The sequence below is a fragment of the Scatophagus argus genome, chromosome 5 (genome assembly GCF_020382885.2).
Source record: "Scatophagus argus isolate fScaArg1 chromosome 5, fScaArg1.pri, whole genome shotgun sequence".
In the NCBI taxonomy this organism is placed as follows: Eukaryota; Metazoa; Chordata; class Actinopteri; family Scatophagidae; genus Scatophagus; species Scatophagus argus.
The window spans coordinates 14,925,539-14,944,179 of NC_058497.1; the positions used below are offsets into that span (position 1 = coordinate 14,925,539).

General features: G+C 40.5%; 2 protein-coding genes across 2 annotated transcripts; both read right to left on the reverse strand.

The window, feature by feature from the left end:
- Positions 1-3,878: 3,878 nt before the first annotated feature.
- Positions 3,879-15,850, reverse strand: LOC124059852. Its single transcript, XM_046390232.1, has 17 exons — positions 15,602-15,850; positions 14,680-14,850; positions 14,409-14,566; positions 14,025-14,165; positions 13,496-13,637; positions 13,126-13,277; positions 12,782-12,907; positions 12,354-12,543; positions 11,584-11,658; positions 11,243-11,371; positions 9,160-9,219; positions 8,955-9,071; positions 7,784-7,935; positions 7,268-7,354; positions 5,208-5,354; positions 4,834-5,031; positions 3,879-4,670 (listed from the first exon to the last, which is right to left on the reverse strand). The coding sequence occupies exons 1-17, from the start codon at positions 15,837-15,839 to the stop codon at positions 4,554-4,556; spliced, it is 2,400 nt and encodes a 799-aa protein (XP_046246188.1). The 5' UTR covers positions 15,840-15,850; the 3' UTR covers positions 3,879-4,553.
- Positions 15,839-18,635, reverse strand: LOC124059163. The gene is made up of 4 exons (XM_046388987.1): positions 17,967-18,635; positions 17,245-17,472; positions 16,229-16,567; positions 15,839-16,155 (listed from the first exon to the last, which is right to left on the reverse strand). The coding sequence occupies exons 1-4, from the start codon at positions 18,088-18,090 to the stop codon at positions 15,839-15,841; spliced, it is 1,008 nt and encodes a 335-aa protein (XP_046244943.1). The 5' UTR covers positions 18,091-18,635.
- Between the last annotated feature and the right edge of the window lie 6 nt (positions 18,636-18,641).

Genomic DNA, 18,641 nt, shown 5'->3' on the forward strand with positions numbered 1-18,641 from the left:
TCAGGGAAATCTCCTCCATTAAAGACACAAAGACACTGTCCATAGCTGTGTAGCTAAGGGCAGTCGGTGTAGAGACGAAGTGTGCGCTCGTGTATTTTGGAGGAGTGGCTTTGGAGGGAGTCCTAAAAGGAGTAGGTGGATTATTTCGGTTAAGTACTTCTAAAAATCTAGCCACTGTTACCTGTTTCTTCAACTTTACCAACCACAACTTTAACAGTGCTGAACATCACTCGGCTTAGCTGGACGTCAAGTGTCCTAACAAGGAATGGAATGTGACCTCTTCCCTCCAGGGCCACCATCCTCACAGCTCCCAACAACCACAGACAGTAAGCCTCTTTATTTTCATTTGCACAGAGCAAATGAGGATAAAAACATTCCGCAGAACACCACACTGAGCGCTGTCATTTGCCATTCGCTTTCTTTCGTTGCAGACCATCAATCTGAGTGGTTTGTAAAGGAAAACTACCATGCTTATGTCTCACACATTCCATAGTGACATGCTGTTAAAAGTCTTAAAATAGAAAGATGGAAAGCTTTCCACATGGAGGATCTCAAATGTCAGAGACAGACATATGGAGTACTTGACAATGACAAGGACTATGATGACCATTCACACATCAAACCAAACTTGTAGATGGGAGAAGAAATTTTAATTTAAATTTTAATTACTTTCAAAATGATGCGAGCATGTATGATTTAATGTCCAGCTGATGTTTAGGCATTGTGTTCAAGAATAATTACTAGAACATGGGAACTTCCATGTACATATAAGCTGTTGAGAAATACAAGCTGTTTGGAACAATGCAGGACAGAATACATGGAGCTGTTTCAGCTAGCTGTCCAGACGGGGGGTTTTCTATGGCCAGACTCCAGCTGCTATGGATGCCGTAAGTGTCATGTCTCAGAGGATTACAGACAAAGACAGAAGAATGCTGTCATTGATGAAATGCCTTCCTGTTTATTCGCCTTTGCATGATAAATCTGCTTGTGTCCTCAGTTTCATGTGTCCACTTCTGCACTGCAAACTAAAAACTGCACTGATGTTCAACGGACACATAATGGATATGGTAGCCTTTAATCTTTATCATGTGGTCTTGAAATACCACAGTTACAGTAAGACCAGTAAGTCAGTGGCTCGTCTTCCACTCCTCTTATCCTGTTGTTTCTCTTGGAGGCAGTTACAGATGCTGGATTTAAGAGCACATCTTAGATCCAGAGCTTGATCTAAAGAAATAAACAGAAACAACAGGATAGAAAAATACAGAACAATGGGGGGCACATTGTAACCTACAAACAAATGTGTAATTCCGGTAATTAATAAAACTACCAAGAATAAAGTTATTATTTCTGTGTCGTGACAAGTCCAATAATGTAATTTCCAATTATAATTCTACGGCAGTCCTTCATTCTGTCCTTGCATTTATTCAGTTTGCAACTTCAAGATCTCACTTTTGAGCCGCCTCAGTTTGAATTTAAAATAATTGTATTCATCAATATTTAATCATCTGCCGGTAATTGCACCACAGTACATTGCTATAATCATTGCTATTTATACTGAAACAGTTTCTCACCTATCCATCCATTCATTTTCTATACCGCTTATCTATCAGGGTCGCGGAGGGACTAGAGCCTATCCCAGCTGACTGTGGGCGAGAGGCAGGGTTCACCCTGGGCTGGTAGCCAGTCAGTCGCAGGGCTGACACACAGACGGACAATCACACACCAGGTACAGGTTAATAGTGGTGGAATGGCCTCCATTCATCATGTTTCAGTTGTAGTGCAGGGAAAATAATGTGCAAGTAATGGCTGCACCTCAAATGGCAGTGGGCTTTCAAAGCCATATGTTTAGATTCTGGGAGCTTGAACTGGGCACACAGTAAGACAGTAAGGTCATTCATCTGGTTCAAGGTCTTTCTGTAATGCATTTGATTTTGAGGGGGCTCCTTGTTGTTTTCTCCCTTTACACTGTGATGTATGACTCTTTAGACTTTTTAGAAGACAATTTTGCTCATAAAACAAGTAAAGCAAAGCATTTTGTTTAATCATAATATACTATACTATAGATTTGTAAAATATCTTTGAATTTGCTTGAAATTTGAATAATACCAACACATTCATTTTAAGTTTTCATCTGGTTTATATGATGCTTCCTTTTTTGTTTTTCCTTGAATTTGCTTTTTATTCTTTGTTGTTTTTTTGTTTTTTTAATTAAACACTGCAGTTGTCATTTCTCTCTTTAGCACGCGTGTTTACATGGACCGAACAAGTGGAAAACTACTGATGACAGACCCAGCTGAATCAACGGCTAGCTCACAAATAAAACTGCATTGCCATGACTAATCAGAATGGGACTGTAAGTTGAGACCAGTGAATTTCATTCCAGGAAGCAATCAGACGCAAGAAATGCAGTCACTTTTAAGCCATGTAATATTCATGACGCTCGTTATACATCTTTGTATAAGGGACGAAGATGATCTGCTTATGTTTGGCACAAACATATATTACAAATATGCTAAAATCAGTAAATAACAAACTTAAACCAAAAGTCAAAAATGTATTTGTGCAGAGGGATTGACCATTAGCCATGCAAACAGGCAGGTTTAATGGTCTCCCTGAGGAAGAAAATATAATTTAAGTGAATCTGAAGATGACGTTCCATTCAGTGTGTGGCTCAATTGCTTTTGAGTTAGTTGTAAATGAGTAATTTGGGAGGATTCCATCTTGATGTGTCCTTGATGTATGGTTACTCCAACCAGCAAAGCTCAAGTTACAAAATGGAAAACGTCCATTTCCGTTCAGTCCTATGCATGGGCCTTTATTTCCTCACTGGTGGCCCACATAGTTTCAACTCTTATGCAACGCCTTAAACCACACCCATGAAGGATAAAAGGGTGTGGGTCGCAGCCCCCATCAAACACTGGGTCCTGACATTATCCAGCAAAGCATCATTCCCTTTCACTTCAAGTGAAACAGAGAACCACGATGGAGGGAGGACAAAGCCGTGCTGTGGCTCCAACCTACCTAATATGGTCCATCTTTAACACTTTATGCTGCTGTCTGCCTCTTGGGATCGCTGCTATTGTCTGCTCCTGTCGGGTAGGTAACTTTTCCTGAAATTCCAACTCTTTTTTTCAAATCTTCATGTGCTCCTTTCTACTCCTGAATGATAAAAGATGCCCTAAAGCAAAAAATTATGCAAACTATTTTAGTGTTTTTGCAACAATATACATTTTGTATTTTTTTTTTTTCCTGAATTGCACATAAATTAAAACCAATTTTGATAATTGCTTTTTAAAGGCACAAAATGCTAATGCTCTTGGAGAATCAGCTGTAGCCTCAGATGCATCAAGGACAGCCAAGATCCTAAATATCATTGGACTGGTGTGTGGAATCATTTTGATCATCATTGTCGTCGTTCTCAAAGCCACACAGTAATGAAGGTGCCTGCTTTTGACCGCAGCTGTTTTGGAATTCCAGCAAAGCTTTTGCAACAGTGAACTTCCCCTCCCCCACAAACAGGACCACTAAAGAGAAACAGATGCCTATATTTGTGAATGTATACACATCCCAGAAATGCCTCTATAATGAATTGCTTGTGGTGGATAAAGCCAAAAACATATATGATTTGTTGAAGGGTGAAGCCTTTTCTGTTCTGCAATGAAAAACATGTATTGTTGATTTGTTTTAAAAAAAATAATAAACAATGCAATAATAAACAATTTTGCTTTGTTTCATTTTGTTTGGGGATTTTTTTGATTTTTTTGTTTCTGTTTTGTTTTGCTTTGTTTTTGCTTTTTGGCGTGATCACAAGAGTTGAAACAATGTCAGAAACAATGTTTGCCAAAAAGGATAAAAGAAAAAAGTTGGGACGCAAAGTATTGCCGCACAAAATAAATTTAAAAAAAGGCAAGAAAAAAAACTGACCAAACAAAAAACTAGAGTGGATAGGATATGTTTATTGATACAAAAGTCTCAGATGTTTGGGCAGGATATTTCCTTTTTGTTTCGTTTTTATTTTGGTGTTTTGTATCGAAGTTGCAACATTCATAACTGAAGCAAAAAGCACAAACCACAATGACCCCACTACTTGACATAATTTGTCATTGAATGTTATGTGGCAATGACCAACATATTTTGTTTAACAAAACAATGCAAGAATTTGGTAACTGATTAAAGGAAGCGCTAAATATTATGGAGAAATTTTTTCAAGTTGTAAAATATGTTTTGAGTTTCTAGTTGGATTTAGGGACACAGTTACTCATTAAAATCCAAAACAATGAAAAATACAGTAGTGAGTTTTCCCCATACTATCGTGTAATCCTTTACCTGGAGGGGGCAGCATTTTAAGGATAGAGTGAGCCTTTGCAATAAACTCTATCTACATACGAATACAACATTATGAAAACATAGCATATTGTCCGACACTTGGTTTTCCTGAATTTCTTGAATCCTCTGAATTTGTATTGTTTTTATTTCTGGAATTGATTTGAACTTTAACATGTGAAATTTTACACTGCATACTAATATGGAGGCATAAAAGTCTCCAGATGTGTTTACCCGATCTGGTCTCCGCCTTCCCCTGTGGCTTCAGAGCTCTTCTCTCTCAAAATCCCTTCAAGATGGGAGAACAGAGCTGTTTTTCTGTGTCTTATCTTAAGTTCTTCAACGTCCTGCTCCCACAATCACAGACAGACAAACAAGAGATATGATTGTTGGCTCTGCTGACTCACTGACTACAGTACTGACAGATAAATAAAAAAAGAACAATCATGTTTCTTTCTGGAGCTAAAATCTGCTCTAACAAATGTTCATAGTTTGAGGAAACATTCTTACGTCTTCAGACAGCAATCCTTTGATTGGTTTGTGAAGTTTGTAAAGCAGAGAGGCAGCATGAGAGTCTGGCAGAAAGTCCTTTAAATCTCCTGAAGAGGCCTCACGGTCCTGAAACAACACGCACAGATTGGCTTCCTGTCCTGAGATGGGCACACCCAGTCTAGCCTGAAACAGCTCTGCCATGCTTTCCTGCAGTGTCTGTTATAAAAAAAATCAAACAAAACAACGAAGTTATAATTGATGAAGATCTCCCAACACAACTTTTGGAATTTCCAATGTATTTGAAGCTAAATTTGACATCAAAATGGATTTTCACAACTACATTATTTTCCCAAATCGTTAAGGAGATGCACACTGTGAGTGTTTGTCTGGACCTTGAAGAAAAGCCTCTGGAAGGCAGGATTGGCGTCAGAGCTCATGTCTTTGATTTTGACATGAGACAGACAGTGATGCAGCAGTAGAGAGAAGCCCCCAACTGACTGGAGCCTCTGGCGACGGACAAAGAGCGTCTCTTCCGCCTCCTGTAAACAGAGCCAGAGCCAGCAGAGTTACTGGCACGCATCTGAGAGTTATCCTCAGTAACACTTTACAGCTGTGCAAAAACATACATACATAATTCCCCAAACAAAAGCAAGCGCGGCACTTCGTGTACATTAAACTGTTGTGTGTGTTACCATTCAAAAGGTAATTAGTATTATATGTGAAAATGCTACAAATACTACAAATGGTGATGGCAAGCTCTGTCTGCTGGAATACTTGTTTGTACATAATGAGCATAGATTATAAGGTCCACCATTAAATGCAGTAAGTTCTAGTTTGCAATAGCGAGTTGTATGCTATGCAAATCAAACATATGTCCCAAACTGCATAAGCAGTAGATATGCATGCTACAGTTACTGCCAACTCTTGATTTAAAGCCTGTGTTCACTTGGCCATGAGACGAGATGTTTGCCCACCATCTGCAGCCGGTTCCCTACTCCAATTACGAAGTGCAAATTTCTGTGAATTCTAAAGGAATTTGAAATAGTGACACCTGAAAACACCAGACACGAATTTTATAACCATGAGCCCATGCAGAGGTCAAGGTTTTGGAAAGGCTGGTTATTTACTGATTTAAGGGGTCTTCAAGTCTGAACCACTCTCCCCCTGCAGAGCGCGGTGAACAGAAAGATGGAGTCTTTTGTGTGGAGAGATCAGCGGGGCTGAACAGGATGTTCCACAGTGCCTTTCAGTGTTGGGACTGTTTACTGAATTGCCCTTTCAGCATTAGTGGGTGCTCCAAAAAGATGTTAGACAGCAGAAGGATATAGAAACCATTGTTATCTGAGCTGTTTCACAACATTCCAGTATTGAGAACGTTTGGTTGGAGCACAGACGGACCAGCGTCTGGTTTGTATCGCCTACTTCTGCTGTGTTTAACACCATTTCTTCATTTGGGGTTCAACCAACATTCATCATCATTTTGATGTTGCCTCTGGTCGAAGAGGAGTTAATATTAACATATTAAATGATACAGTTTGGACTGTATACAAAACACTAATATATAAGTAAGTATAAGTATGTCAGTGATATGTTAGTGAAGTAAAGCAGAATCATATCCATCTGAAAAGTACAAGTAGCATAAACTGAAAATGCCCAAGTGAAGTAAAATTACCTTAAAATTAAAACTAGCTACTTTCCACCACTGACAGTACCACAGGAAATCTACTGGCTCAAGTTCAAGACTCCATCTGCATTTCGCAGATAAAACTTTGAAAGTTCCTGCTTTTCTGATGTTTATTCGGTAAAACCAGCTGAGGGAACCAGCCACACTTTTTTGTCTGGATCTCTGCCTTGGATCTTTATTACCCACTTGTATCAACAGAAGAGAACAGTACATTATGACAAGGCAAAAGGGCAAAGAAAACTTAAAATATCACTACTACTGTTTATAGTAGAGGCAGATGCTCTATCAAAATAAAAAACTAAAATGGAAAGCACATAATGTTCTCTAAATGGATTTTTAATTTGATAGTTTCAAGTGAACGACACCATTTTTGCAACTTTTACAGGGCAACAATTATCACAAACTTTTCTCCTGACAGAGAGCAGCTTCGGTATGTGAAATGTTTTGATGCTTGAGCTTTCAGATAACTAAAATCTAATCTCTAAAGCATATCTGGGTTTTAAATTATTTTATCTCCAGAATGCAGCATGTACAGTGAACACAGTAAACACTCTTTCTACAAAAACAGGTGCTCCTGTATTTTCACCCTTCACACAACCAGCTGGAAGAACAGCCAGGCAACATGGCACATGTTTTAGGCGCATCACTTGTGATTTTATTAGTCAGTCACTGATGTCACTTATACCGCGGCACGATACTCATCGACTGCATGATCACTGAAAAACATAAAGATAGTGTCAAATTCACAGAGAGGAGCTCCAAGTTTACCTGATAAAAGAAGGAATTCCTGAAGGCGTTGTTGAAGTAGTTGTTGTATGGGAGACTAGCTGCTATCTGAAGTGAAATGACTGGAGTCTGTTGGAAAAGAGAGCAACAACCCAAATGAATTTCTTCTTTCTTTTTCAATTTCTTTTCTGTGCAGTGTTCCTGCTGAAGTGCTGAAGCTCAGCCGGCAGTCAAAATAGAGAAAAATAATATGCTGAGGCTGATATATTTAGGATTTAAAATAACAAAGAATAATTAATAAACAAATAAAGGTCAGCTTAAAGCCCGAGAGCTCTCACAAAATAGGCCGATGTACCTTTGGTCTTTAACAAGGACACAAGGATAGTTGGAAGGTTTCCTGTCGCAGTATTTCAGGTTACGCAGTGGCTCAAAAGAAATTAAAATTTAAAAGATATCTTGGGGCGAGTACACTCAAAGCTTCAAAAGTAAGCAGAAAAAGCAATTTAAAAAATGAATAAACGACAAGTTCGAAGGTAAAAGTGAAACTTTGGCACCCACCAGTTTTAGATTATTCAGTGTGTGCATCAGGAACAGTCCATGCTGGTAGACCAGGAACTCTCTGGGGTTGAGGACTGACATGTCCAAAGGGATCAGCTCTCCCTCACATTCCCACTGAGCATCGAGGATGTCCATGAAGCTGTTACCTTTGTCTGGGCAAAACACAGAACATAATGGTTGCTAAAAATACAGTCCATTACGTACATGCCTGTCATAGCTGCAAATTCATCACCTTTTGCCAAAATTTTAATTTTTGGTGAACTATATGTCCTGTACTAGTCACAGGCACACCTGCACTTCATGCAGGTCTGTGCCAGAGCACATGTTTGCAAATTTCATGAAAATACATCCATAAGTTGTCAAGACATTTCACTTAAAACCACAAAGTCAACCTCACATTGGTATCAGAGTAAAAAACAGGGCATCATCAAAGCCATTCTCTGAGTACTGTGAAGGTCTGTATCCTGTATTTGTTAAGAGACTTCAGTCTGGACCAGAGTGGTGGACAGACAGACAAACATGACCATAGTCACACCACTAGTTACACCAGGATCTATTTTTTGCTATATCATCTGACAACGCCTAAAACAGATCCAATGAAAGTCCTTTAATCAAACCTCTGAGTCCCTGGAGCCAAACAATCTAACATATGCCTAAACACTTGAGGTTCAGGAAATTTCTACCATCTGGGCTTCATCAGAGCTCTGGAGAACAAGAAAATAAGAGGGCCTGAAAAAAATATAAACAGGCAGGCTGTGCTGAAATCGAAAAAATGCACAATACTTAAACAAGGTTACAATCTGTCCTTTTCACGAATATATGCAGGTGCATAATGGGACCCTTATTCACTATTCATAAATGTTAAAAAAAAAAAAAACTTTGAGAAATCAAGCCTATATTCAAGTTTTCTCCATTTAGGTTTAGATAAATCAGATCAGAATTCCTTTATTAATCCCTGGAGGGAAATTCTTGAATCCCTGGAGGGAAATTCTTGAACCCCAGAGAGTATCTGCGATGTGTGTGTTATGCTTGATTGTCTGTGAATACCTGGTGATTATGCTGTGGCGATGTTGTGTATGTTCAGTATATATGGGAATTTTTGCATACAGTTGGTGGCTGCGGGCCAATTACACTGTCAAAATATAAGCAACTCGAACTGTATCGAACCTACCGGCAAACTCTCCTCTAATAAGCTTTGTCCCACTGGCCCAGCCAATCAGCTGTAGCTGCACCTCCTTCAGCAGCTGGAACAGAGGAGAGAGCTCCAGCAGCTTGCTCCAGTCCTCCTCTGGGTAATAAAAGCAACATGGACAGAGTTAATGTGACCCACCACGTTACATGTTCTAACTATGTTCTATTTTACATCATGATGTTACCTGGCATTGTGGGGACAGACACATGTGTCGGCTGAGCAGATTCTTTCGCCGGTTGACTCTCTGTCAGTAAATTAAGATTGAGAGAGCTCATAATCCTCAAAAGAAGAGATGAGGCTGTAGCTTCACATTGTCTGTTCGGAATGAAGCTACAGCTACACAGTGCACAATGACTCGAGCACAATGACTAGGAAAGGAGAAAGGAGCCAGCTTGGCTCCATCCAAAGGTATCAAAATCTGACTAGCAGCACCTGTTGTGTGTTACAGTGCCTGTAAAAAGTATTCACCTCTTTTATTGCTTTCATAAATGGAGCCATGGTCAATACAGTTTGACTTTTTTGAAAAACTTTACAAAAACCCTAAAAAAGCAATTGCATAAATATTCACCCCCTTCAAGTGGGAATTTAGTACACACTTTGGCTGTAATCACAGCACTGAGTCTGTGTGGATCGGTTTCAGTCAGGCTTGCCCACCCGAACACTGCAAATTTACTCCATTGTTCTCTGCAAAACTGCTCAGGCTCTGTCAGGTTGCACAGGGATCAAGCATGAACAGCCCATTTCAAGTCCAGCCACAAATTCTCTATTTGACTGAGGTCTGGCCACTTCAGAACATTCACCTTGTTGTCTTTGAATCATTTCGGTGTAGCTTTCACTGTATGCTTCAGGTCATTATCTTGCTGGAAAATAAATCCTCGACCAAGTTGTAGTTCTCTTGCAGACTGACTGTCCTCAAGGACTTCCCTGTATTTTGCTGCATACATTTTACCATCTACCACTACAAGCCTTCCAGGGCTTTCTGCTGAGAAGCATCACCACCATGCTTCACAGTGAGGATGGTGTGTTTGTGGTGATGTACAGTGTTTGGTGTCCACAAAACATTGTATCTAATCTGACGGTCAAAAAGCTCCATTTTGGTGTCATCAGACCAAAGAACCTTCTACTCAGTTGACCTTGGAGTTTCACAAATGCTTTTGGGCAAACTCTAGTTGAAATTTAATATGAGCTCTCTTCAACGGTGGTTCTCTCCCTTTGACTGTTGCTGTATGCAGAGTCTCCCATCTCAGCTGCTGAAGCATTTAATTCATTCAGAGTAGTCATAAGTGACCTCTGTCGCTAGTCTCCTTCTTGGATGTTCACTTTGTGAGGATGGCCTACTCCTACTAATGATGGAGTTAACTGAAATCCAGGGGAAGTTTAGTGACTTGGAAATTATTTTGTATTCATCCCATGACTTATACTTTTCGTTTGTCTTCAAGGCATAATTGTAGCCAGGAATACTGATTAACCATTGACTGTACGCAGACGTCTTTATCCTACTACACATTCTCTGAACTCAGGTGATTTCCATTTCACTACCTGTAAGACTACTAGCAACAACTGGCTGGATTTGTGCTGAATTGGGTCACTCATTTTAAAGGGGGTGAATATTTATGCAATAAATTATAAATAAAATATGGGGGGTATTGAATAAAAGTATTTTATCCAATACCCAGCATATACAGCATTCTAGCTTCACTGACAAAGGACAATACATATTATGTGAAGAGAAGTATGACGGAGAGCTACAACAGGGACTTAGGGAGGACATTTGGCTAAAAATCTTTGATCGAGCCCTTGTTCATGCCTATCCATGAGGAGAATTTCAGCAGAAGATAATTAACAGATTTTTCAGAGCACCACACTCTGGCAAGCATGAATCCAAACCAGTCAGGTAGATAATGGAGGGGATGTGGAGAGACCATGGCTACTCATTTGCATATATTTTGGCAAGGCCCATTGTTAGATAACTTTTGGAAATCTGTTTTTACTGCTGTGAACTGGTGAAAGACAGCAAAGAAAGTGGATCACAGTGGAAAAATAATCCATCTCTTATATATCTGTTACCGAAAGCAGCAAAGAAACCAATTACAATAATGTATGAATGCCTGAATATCTGTTCATTTTTTCTATGAATAGTAGAATCCAGTAAAGAATATGCATTAGGAATATATATATATATATGTGTGTGTGTGTGTGTGTGTGTGTGTGTGTGTGTTTACATACATACAGCATGCATTCATTGTTTAATTTGTGGTATGTCTCACCCTGGGAGTGAATGCCTGAAGATGCAGTGTGTCTTTGTGAGTTGTGTGTCGGCGAAGAGCTGCTCTGCAGACCCATGTCCTGGGACTGCGCTAAATTGGCAGGCTCCCTCAAAGACTGAGTGGAGATTCCTTCACAAACACAAACTGTCAGAGAACTTGTAAATTCTGCAAGCTAGAGATCAAGCCAATTCATGTTTTTAAAAAAAATTTAAAAAAAAAAACAACAACTAATCTTTTAAAACAGAAGCTTTGTTTTGTGTCCAGCTGCATTTTTACAATGAACGTACATCACACTCTCTTGTATTTTATCACAAGCCTTGAGTGGCTTGAACAGCACAAACCTTTCACCACAGGCACAGAGGCTGTCCAGGCTCTGGAGGCTATTTCCAACCCATATGCCTGCTTTGTTGACAAACCTGAAACATGTCAAGTTTAAAGGATAAGCCTGCTAATTTTATGCATTTTTATTATTGTCAACAAATCCTATTAAAAGGTCAAGACAAACACTAAATTGGTCCTACTAACAAGTACAGTCTGTCTAGTAAAAGCCTGATGTACTGTAGTTAATTCATCAGTGTTTTTCAAAAACTATTAAAACACTGGGTGTTCCTTGTTAAGAGTCATTACCACTGCCCTCATTAATACTCACAAAAACACCAAATGTCCATTAACACACAACTGAAAATAGTCACTTTTGGAAAATAGATTTGCCTATTTTAATTTAAAGGTTTTGTCTTTTGTAGAGACAGCTGGCTTTGGTTATTTATGAGTGTTGTTAACAAGAAGAAAAGTACAGATTAACACAAGCCTCATCCTTTAACAGCAGAATGTGAGGGACAATGTAGATAATGGCTTCATATCTAGGAATTTGCAGGCCCACTTTGAGTCAAAGTGCTAGTGGGTTTCAAAGATTGCCTATCAAAACACTTCAAGTCCAATGACACAGAGGGATGTAAACATTTAGTTTAGCTAGCCAAGAACATTCAACAAGAAATTACTTTGTTTCCCCTAGAACAATATGTACTGGATATCTAGATGTTTACCTCCTGCCATGTACTAATACCATAGCATGTGGTAAATGTAGTACTGCTATATGGTAATGATCCAGTACCAGATACGTGCTGGTTGCAGGTGTTGGGTGAGAAGCTGGCCAGCTGTTTGTCTTCCAGGAGTTGGCTCAGTCTCTCCAACAGAGGCAAAGCAAACTGTTGAAGCAAACCCGTGACCTTCACAGTCGGTCTGTGCATGCTGCACTGAACCAGACCATATTCCTTGTACCAAAAGTTCCCACGCAGTACTGCCTATTCAAACAAGAGAAGAGAGGCTCACAACCACCGAAAGACAGCAAATATTTCTCAACTTCTTGATAACGCTCTGTAATTATGCAATTAAGCATAGTTTACTTTGATCGTTCATCTCAGGTTTAAACGAACTTAGCGAGTTAATGATGAAAAAACAAACACCTAAAAGCCATCCCCTCTGCAGCACCAAAAGCAGATTTATTTGTATTCAGAGTTGTGCGTCTGCGTGTGTTTTGACCTGTGCAGTGTCAGCTCGAAGCTGAGAAAGGTGCCTGACAAAGTGTAGTGCAGTAAGAGGAGCATCCAACTCTGTCTGCTTGGAGCAACACTGCTCCCACAACTCCCTCCATCTCAGCTCTCTGTCCTGGAGAACAAATAGATACAAACACACAAGAAAGAGCACATAGTCTTATTTTCATTTGGACAACAATGTTACAGAGAGCTGGCATCGTGTGAATTATCTACATTTGGCACTGGTGGCCTGAGAGGAAACTGGACATCTGACCTCGCTGTGTCTACAGAGGCAAAAAAAAATTTATTTATAAATTAAATTAGTAATAAATTAGAAACCCTTTTTCTGACCATAGAGTGGAGGGTTGAAGCCCAGTCTCCTCCCTGTGTAGTCCATTTTTCTTGGTCTTGCTGCAGCTGCTCCATACACACATCCACCTTATCAAGGCCTGACATGAGCTCTGCGTTCCAAACACACTGATGATCCCACTCCTCTCCGTCGCCTATACACACAGACAACAATTCACAAAGACACGCTGCCAACCCAAATAAAATATTGAACACTGAAATTATGTTAATTGCTATACAAACGGAAGGGTGGGATGTGAGGCGCAGGCATGAAGCATCTCACTTTTGGAAAGCCATGAATATAACAGCAGTTCTAGTCTTGAGTGTCATTTCCTCTGTGCTCTTCATTCTGCCAGCTTGCCAGCTAATTTACCCAGTGTGAGGATGTGTAATACATGTGGAGGCAAGATCAGAGCCAAGTGGGAACGTTGAGCCGCTCTCCTCTGGGCCTCAGTCTGTGCTGAATCCTGCAGCTCAACAACTGCTTCCCTCAGATGCCTCCCTGACCAATGGACCTGCAGCACAGTTCACACTTACTGGAACATAAAAAGTGGGGGAACATATTTGCATACTAATACACTGACACATGCACACAAAAGAACGCAATTTTCAGGGACAAGGGAGATCATAGACGGAGAAACAGCAACTTTGCAGTTTGCCCTAACTCTTAGTTGTGCACAGTAAAACCTCAACACCACCTCCAGCTTACTTCCAGTTCACGCCAGGATATGAAAAGCTTCTCTAGAATTACTTTGCGATGCTGTTTGCCCCAGCATTCATGCACCCCCTTACTCATTTCTGCATGTTCAAAAGGCTCAAGCCCTTTGAATTTCTCCTCCTACACTCGGAGTCCAGGCTTTATAAGATATTTACAGCAAAAACAGCAAACTCCCCCTGCTGACCTGATAAGAGTTTGCCTCTATGACTCTGAAGATGCACTGGAATAAAGCTGAGTCCAGATCAGAGAGAAGATCTTCCTCCCGTTGCCTCTGCTGCTGCCAGTAAGTGTTTCTCACACACACCTCTCTCTGCAGCGCCTCTACCTGGTGTACAATAGCAACATCAGAAGGAAGTCCGTCAGATTCACTCAATTCCATGTCACCAAATTCAGTGGACTGAAAAATTAAAAGCTGGAGGTTAAACACATGGAGACTTTTATTTAGTTCACAAAATTCCCTCCTGCTGAATTCATTAGGCTGTAAATTACATTTATTCACCATAGCCATAATAAATAACTTTTGTGTTTTTATCACTAGTAGAAAAATATCTCTCAATTACTTTCCCACCTGCACACTATCAGTTTGATCTGCCATTATCAGCCAGTAGGAAGCTGTGACAGGTATAACAGTTTTCCTGGACACATCCAGCCTGGCTCCGACAACTGGGGCCAACATCCCTGTCACCGGGTCAACAGTCTGAGAGCCATAACGAATGGCCACTAAGCCTGTGAAGTGCAGCAGCATAGACACAGAAGAGAGCACAACTTGTTTTTTAAGTTGATTGGGTAAATTGTGTCAGGTCACTGAACACTGTGCAATAGTTTGTTTTTTATACTACCTTTTCCATCTGGATCCTCCATGGTCCCTGCCAGAGGTATTATAATGCCAGACATGAGGTCAGTCTGACACCCCAGCACAGGCACACTCAGACCAGATCCCATGGGGTCAGGGTACTCCATCCCCAGCAGAGCTGGAACGCATATATCTAAATCTGGGTAAGACATCTCTCCTGGTTTGAACAGCACAGAAGTCAGAAGTTTAGAGTGGATGAAACAAAATATCACAGGTGCTAAAATATTTATTTCCTAAAGTATTCCTGAAAGTTTTTATGTCCGACACATTTCTAGCAAATCAAAGCGGTGCAGAATGAAGTCTTGTCGACCTAATTTTAGCAGGTTTAGGACAGACGGGCAGCTTTTATACTCCCTTTACCTGAGTGCATTAAGATAACAGTGACAGGTGTTCCCTGAGGCTAAGCTCAAGCAATCTCTTTACAAAAGTAAACGCAAAATTAACTACAGACAGAGTGAGGTAAATGGCAAAGCACATTAAACACAAAACTGAGAAGCAATTTATCAAGCAGAACCTCACATGACCAGAATTAGAATTAGAATCAGTCTATGACGTGGTGACGTCCTCGAGAGTTTTTGGTACTGATGCAATTTGATTATTGATGAGTCGGGAGCTCAAACAACTAGCAGCTTAAATTGTGACAGCAATTAACTGCCACAATTTAATTTCAGTAAGACTCATATTAAACTTGCCACCTTCATGAGATAATTCAGAACTCTCAAATAGCATTTTGCGTAATCTGCTGTGAGGTAAATTATGGCAGTGTGATAAAGATTTTTATAATTTAATCATTTTACGCTCATAGCATCCATGTTGGAAATATAACATATAATATCTGTATAACAGTACTGCATTCCTCATATTCTAGAATACAGATGTGATTCATCCTTTCACTGGCATTTTCTCACCCAGAGTCCCTCCATCCTGCTGGAGACCCATGGCCCAGTCCAGCAGGATCTCCAGTCTGGTCTGCAACTGTAGCTGGCAGTGCAGACTCCTTCCCCAGTATTGCTGGAGCTCCTTGGCTGCAGAGAGAAGTTGATTTTGTCGGCTACTCCCTCTCTCGCTAACCTGATAGTGCTGCAAAGTTTGGTCTGAACCCCACTCCCCAGTAAGTGGCTTCAGGAGCTTCAATGCTTTGAACATTATTGCAAGAACCTAATTGAGACAAAAACTCTCAATAAGAAAAAAATTGTTTCTTCATATTTCAAATGCAGTACATGTATCATGCTTCCAGAATGGAATGGAGATATTAAATGAATTAACATCTTTAAATTCAATAATACATTATCTTTGGATACATCCAACAGCACCTTGCAATCTAAGAGAGCCTGGTATCCTCCTGCATTAGGCAGCAGCTGCCCGGCCCTCATGCTGGCCCCTCCCACTCTCACCATCCGCCCACTCAGAGGTTCAATGATGGACTCGGCCAGCAGAACTCCACCTACTGGCAGCACAGCTCCTACACAACATACAGAACGTTAACTAACTGAATGTATGGTAACCTGGACACGGGTTGTTCCAACTGCACTAACCTGTTATCGGATCTAGACTGACCCCAACAGTGAGCACAATATTGCCCGTCCTGGAATCCAGCATGGGATAACCAATCTGTATGGGCTGGGACAGACGCGTGAGGGGACAGACATGCACCCCACCTAGTGGATAGACTAGACCCGTCTGGGGGTGGATGGTCACAGCCAGAATGGGCACTGGGACACCTGTGTCTGGGTCTGCCATGGGAACACCCAGCTGCAGTCTCTGGCTCGGTCTCAGGCCTCTAAGACAAGTGCTGGGCAGAGGCTGGTCTGAGTGACGAGAGGTTGGGTAAGGAATGAAAGGAAGGAGGGGACTGTCCCACTTCCTGGTGTCCCCTGAGAGGAAGAAGAGCATAGGTTAGACTGTTACAAAGACATCCATTCTGGGAAAGTCTTTCACAATCATGTGTCATATGAGTGATTTTTAATGCATGCAACACGGTTTCTTTAGTGATACCCTTCAATAAACCAGTAAAGACAGTGATTATGTTTCATTCATGATCAGTCTTCGGAAACAATGACTGAAGATACAGCAAAATACTGATTATGACGCATTTAAAACAGACTATTTGAATGTTTTTTGTTAACTGTATTCAATTTCCTGTGACATATGCACATCTTGAACCCATAAAACCCTTGCCAGTCCCTCACCTGCATCTGTTTAATTTTCCCTACTTTGTAAGCATAGCATGTGAACAAGTCAAGAAGAACAAAACAGAGAATAAGTCATGTCTTCCTGCCTGCACCTGCTTTGTATTAGTCAACTGTGGCCAAAATTCAAGAGAAAGAGACGTTGAACTTTATCTAAAATCATGAGTCTGGAAAGGAGTTAATGAGTTTAATTTCAGCAAAGACTTGACTCTGTGTTTTTGTTGCTGCCATCAAACTCTATTTCAGCTGCATTAGAAACACCAAAATGTTGAGTAATATATCATATGTACTTGACCAGCTACCCAAAGTGTATAGTGCAAGTACATCACCAGTATTTCAGCCACAAGCACCCCTCATGTTACCTGTACATGAGTCAGTCGTGAACACTAAAGTAGAGCTTGCAGGATCATAGGCCACATTGCCAGCAATGGGCATAACTCTGCCAGTCTGTGGGTGGAGGAAAAAATCAGGTGGCACTGCCATCGTGTGGCCGCTGCTTAGCAGCATGTGGCTGTGAGCATTCGGCCTTATGAGACCTGTGACTGAATCACAGTGAAGTGCCTGACAGGGACGCAGGGACCCATCGGGACCTGGAGTGAGGCAGAGGGAGAAATGGTTGAGGGCAATCATCAAATTCTAAATTTAGATCAATGTAATGTAATGATTGTTTAAAGTGTTTTGAATTGGAAAACAGTCACATGCTCATTTAATTAACTATTTTTGGATTCTTCATCTTCTACAGTTTAGACTGTGATATTGGACAGATTACAGGACTTTGCATGGGCTTGTATGGATCTAAAGTAATGCAGGGAAAGTATGGACATATCTGTACATTTTCAGAATAGAAACAGAAGCTTTCAATATATTTCAATATATTTCATTATACTTCAATATATCAGCCCTAATCTAACATTAATCTAATTATCTACAATAGATTAATAACAATTTAAACATTTTTAGGCCATCTTGTTGTTGTTGTTGTTGTTGCACACATTTTGAGCAATAGATGGTGCTGTTTCTCTATGCTCAAGGAGAGAGTTTTTGGGAATATTGAAGTAATCTAACTTCGTGGTGTTGGACTCACCAAAGATGTGATCCTTGGTCATCACAGTTCCAGTGTCAGGGCAGAGCAGCTGTGCCCCTGTACCCTCACCCAACAACCCCCAGGCCCCCTGACGCTGGCACTCTGCTGACACCAGCTCTTCCATCTCATCCACCAGGGATGTTAGCCTCTGGATCGAGCTGAAGATGTTAGACAACAGATTACAAATACAGGAGGAGGAGTTTACTCCATTCTACTTGTTGTTTGTGAAACAAAAGAAGCTATACTTTTGCCGGTGTAGTTCACAGGATGGCGGGTTGTTATCATAAAGCTTGGACAATAATCTGGTGCACTGTCTGAGCTGGGCTGTGAACGTGACGTGGACCCTCTGCTGGGCCTGCAGCTCACGTCTCAGAACCTGGAGACACCATCAAAACAGAAACAAAACAAAAACAACAAAAATCCAATACACAAGGTTAAAAGAAAGGTCCAGAGCTGAATCAATGAGTTGATTAATGAATTAGTTTATCAACAGTAAGTTTCACAGGAACTATTTTGCTAAGAATTTTTTGGTCACTTTTCAAGCATGATGATGATGATGATGAACATCCTTATGAGGTGTTGCTTTTTTTTATTTGTGTAATGTGACAGTAAACCAAATATTTACATACACCCAAACATTTTCTTAATCTTTCATTGTCCTTTTAATTAGGATAG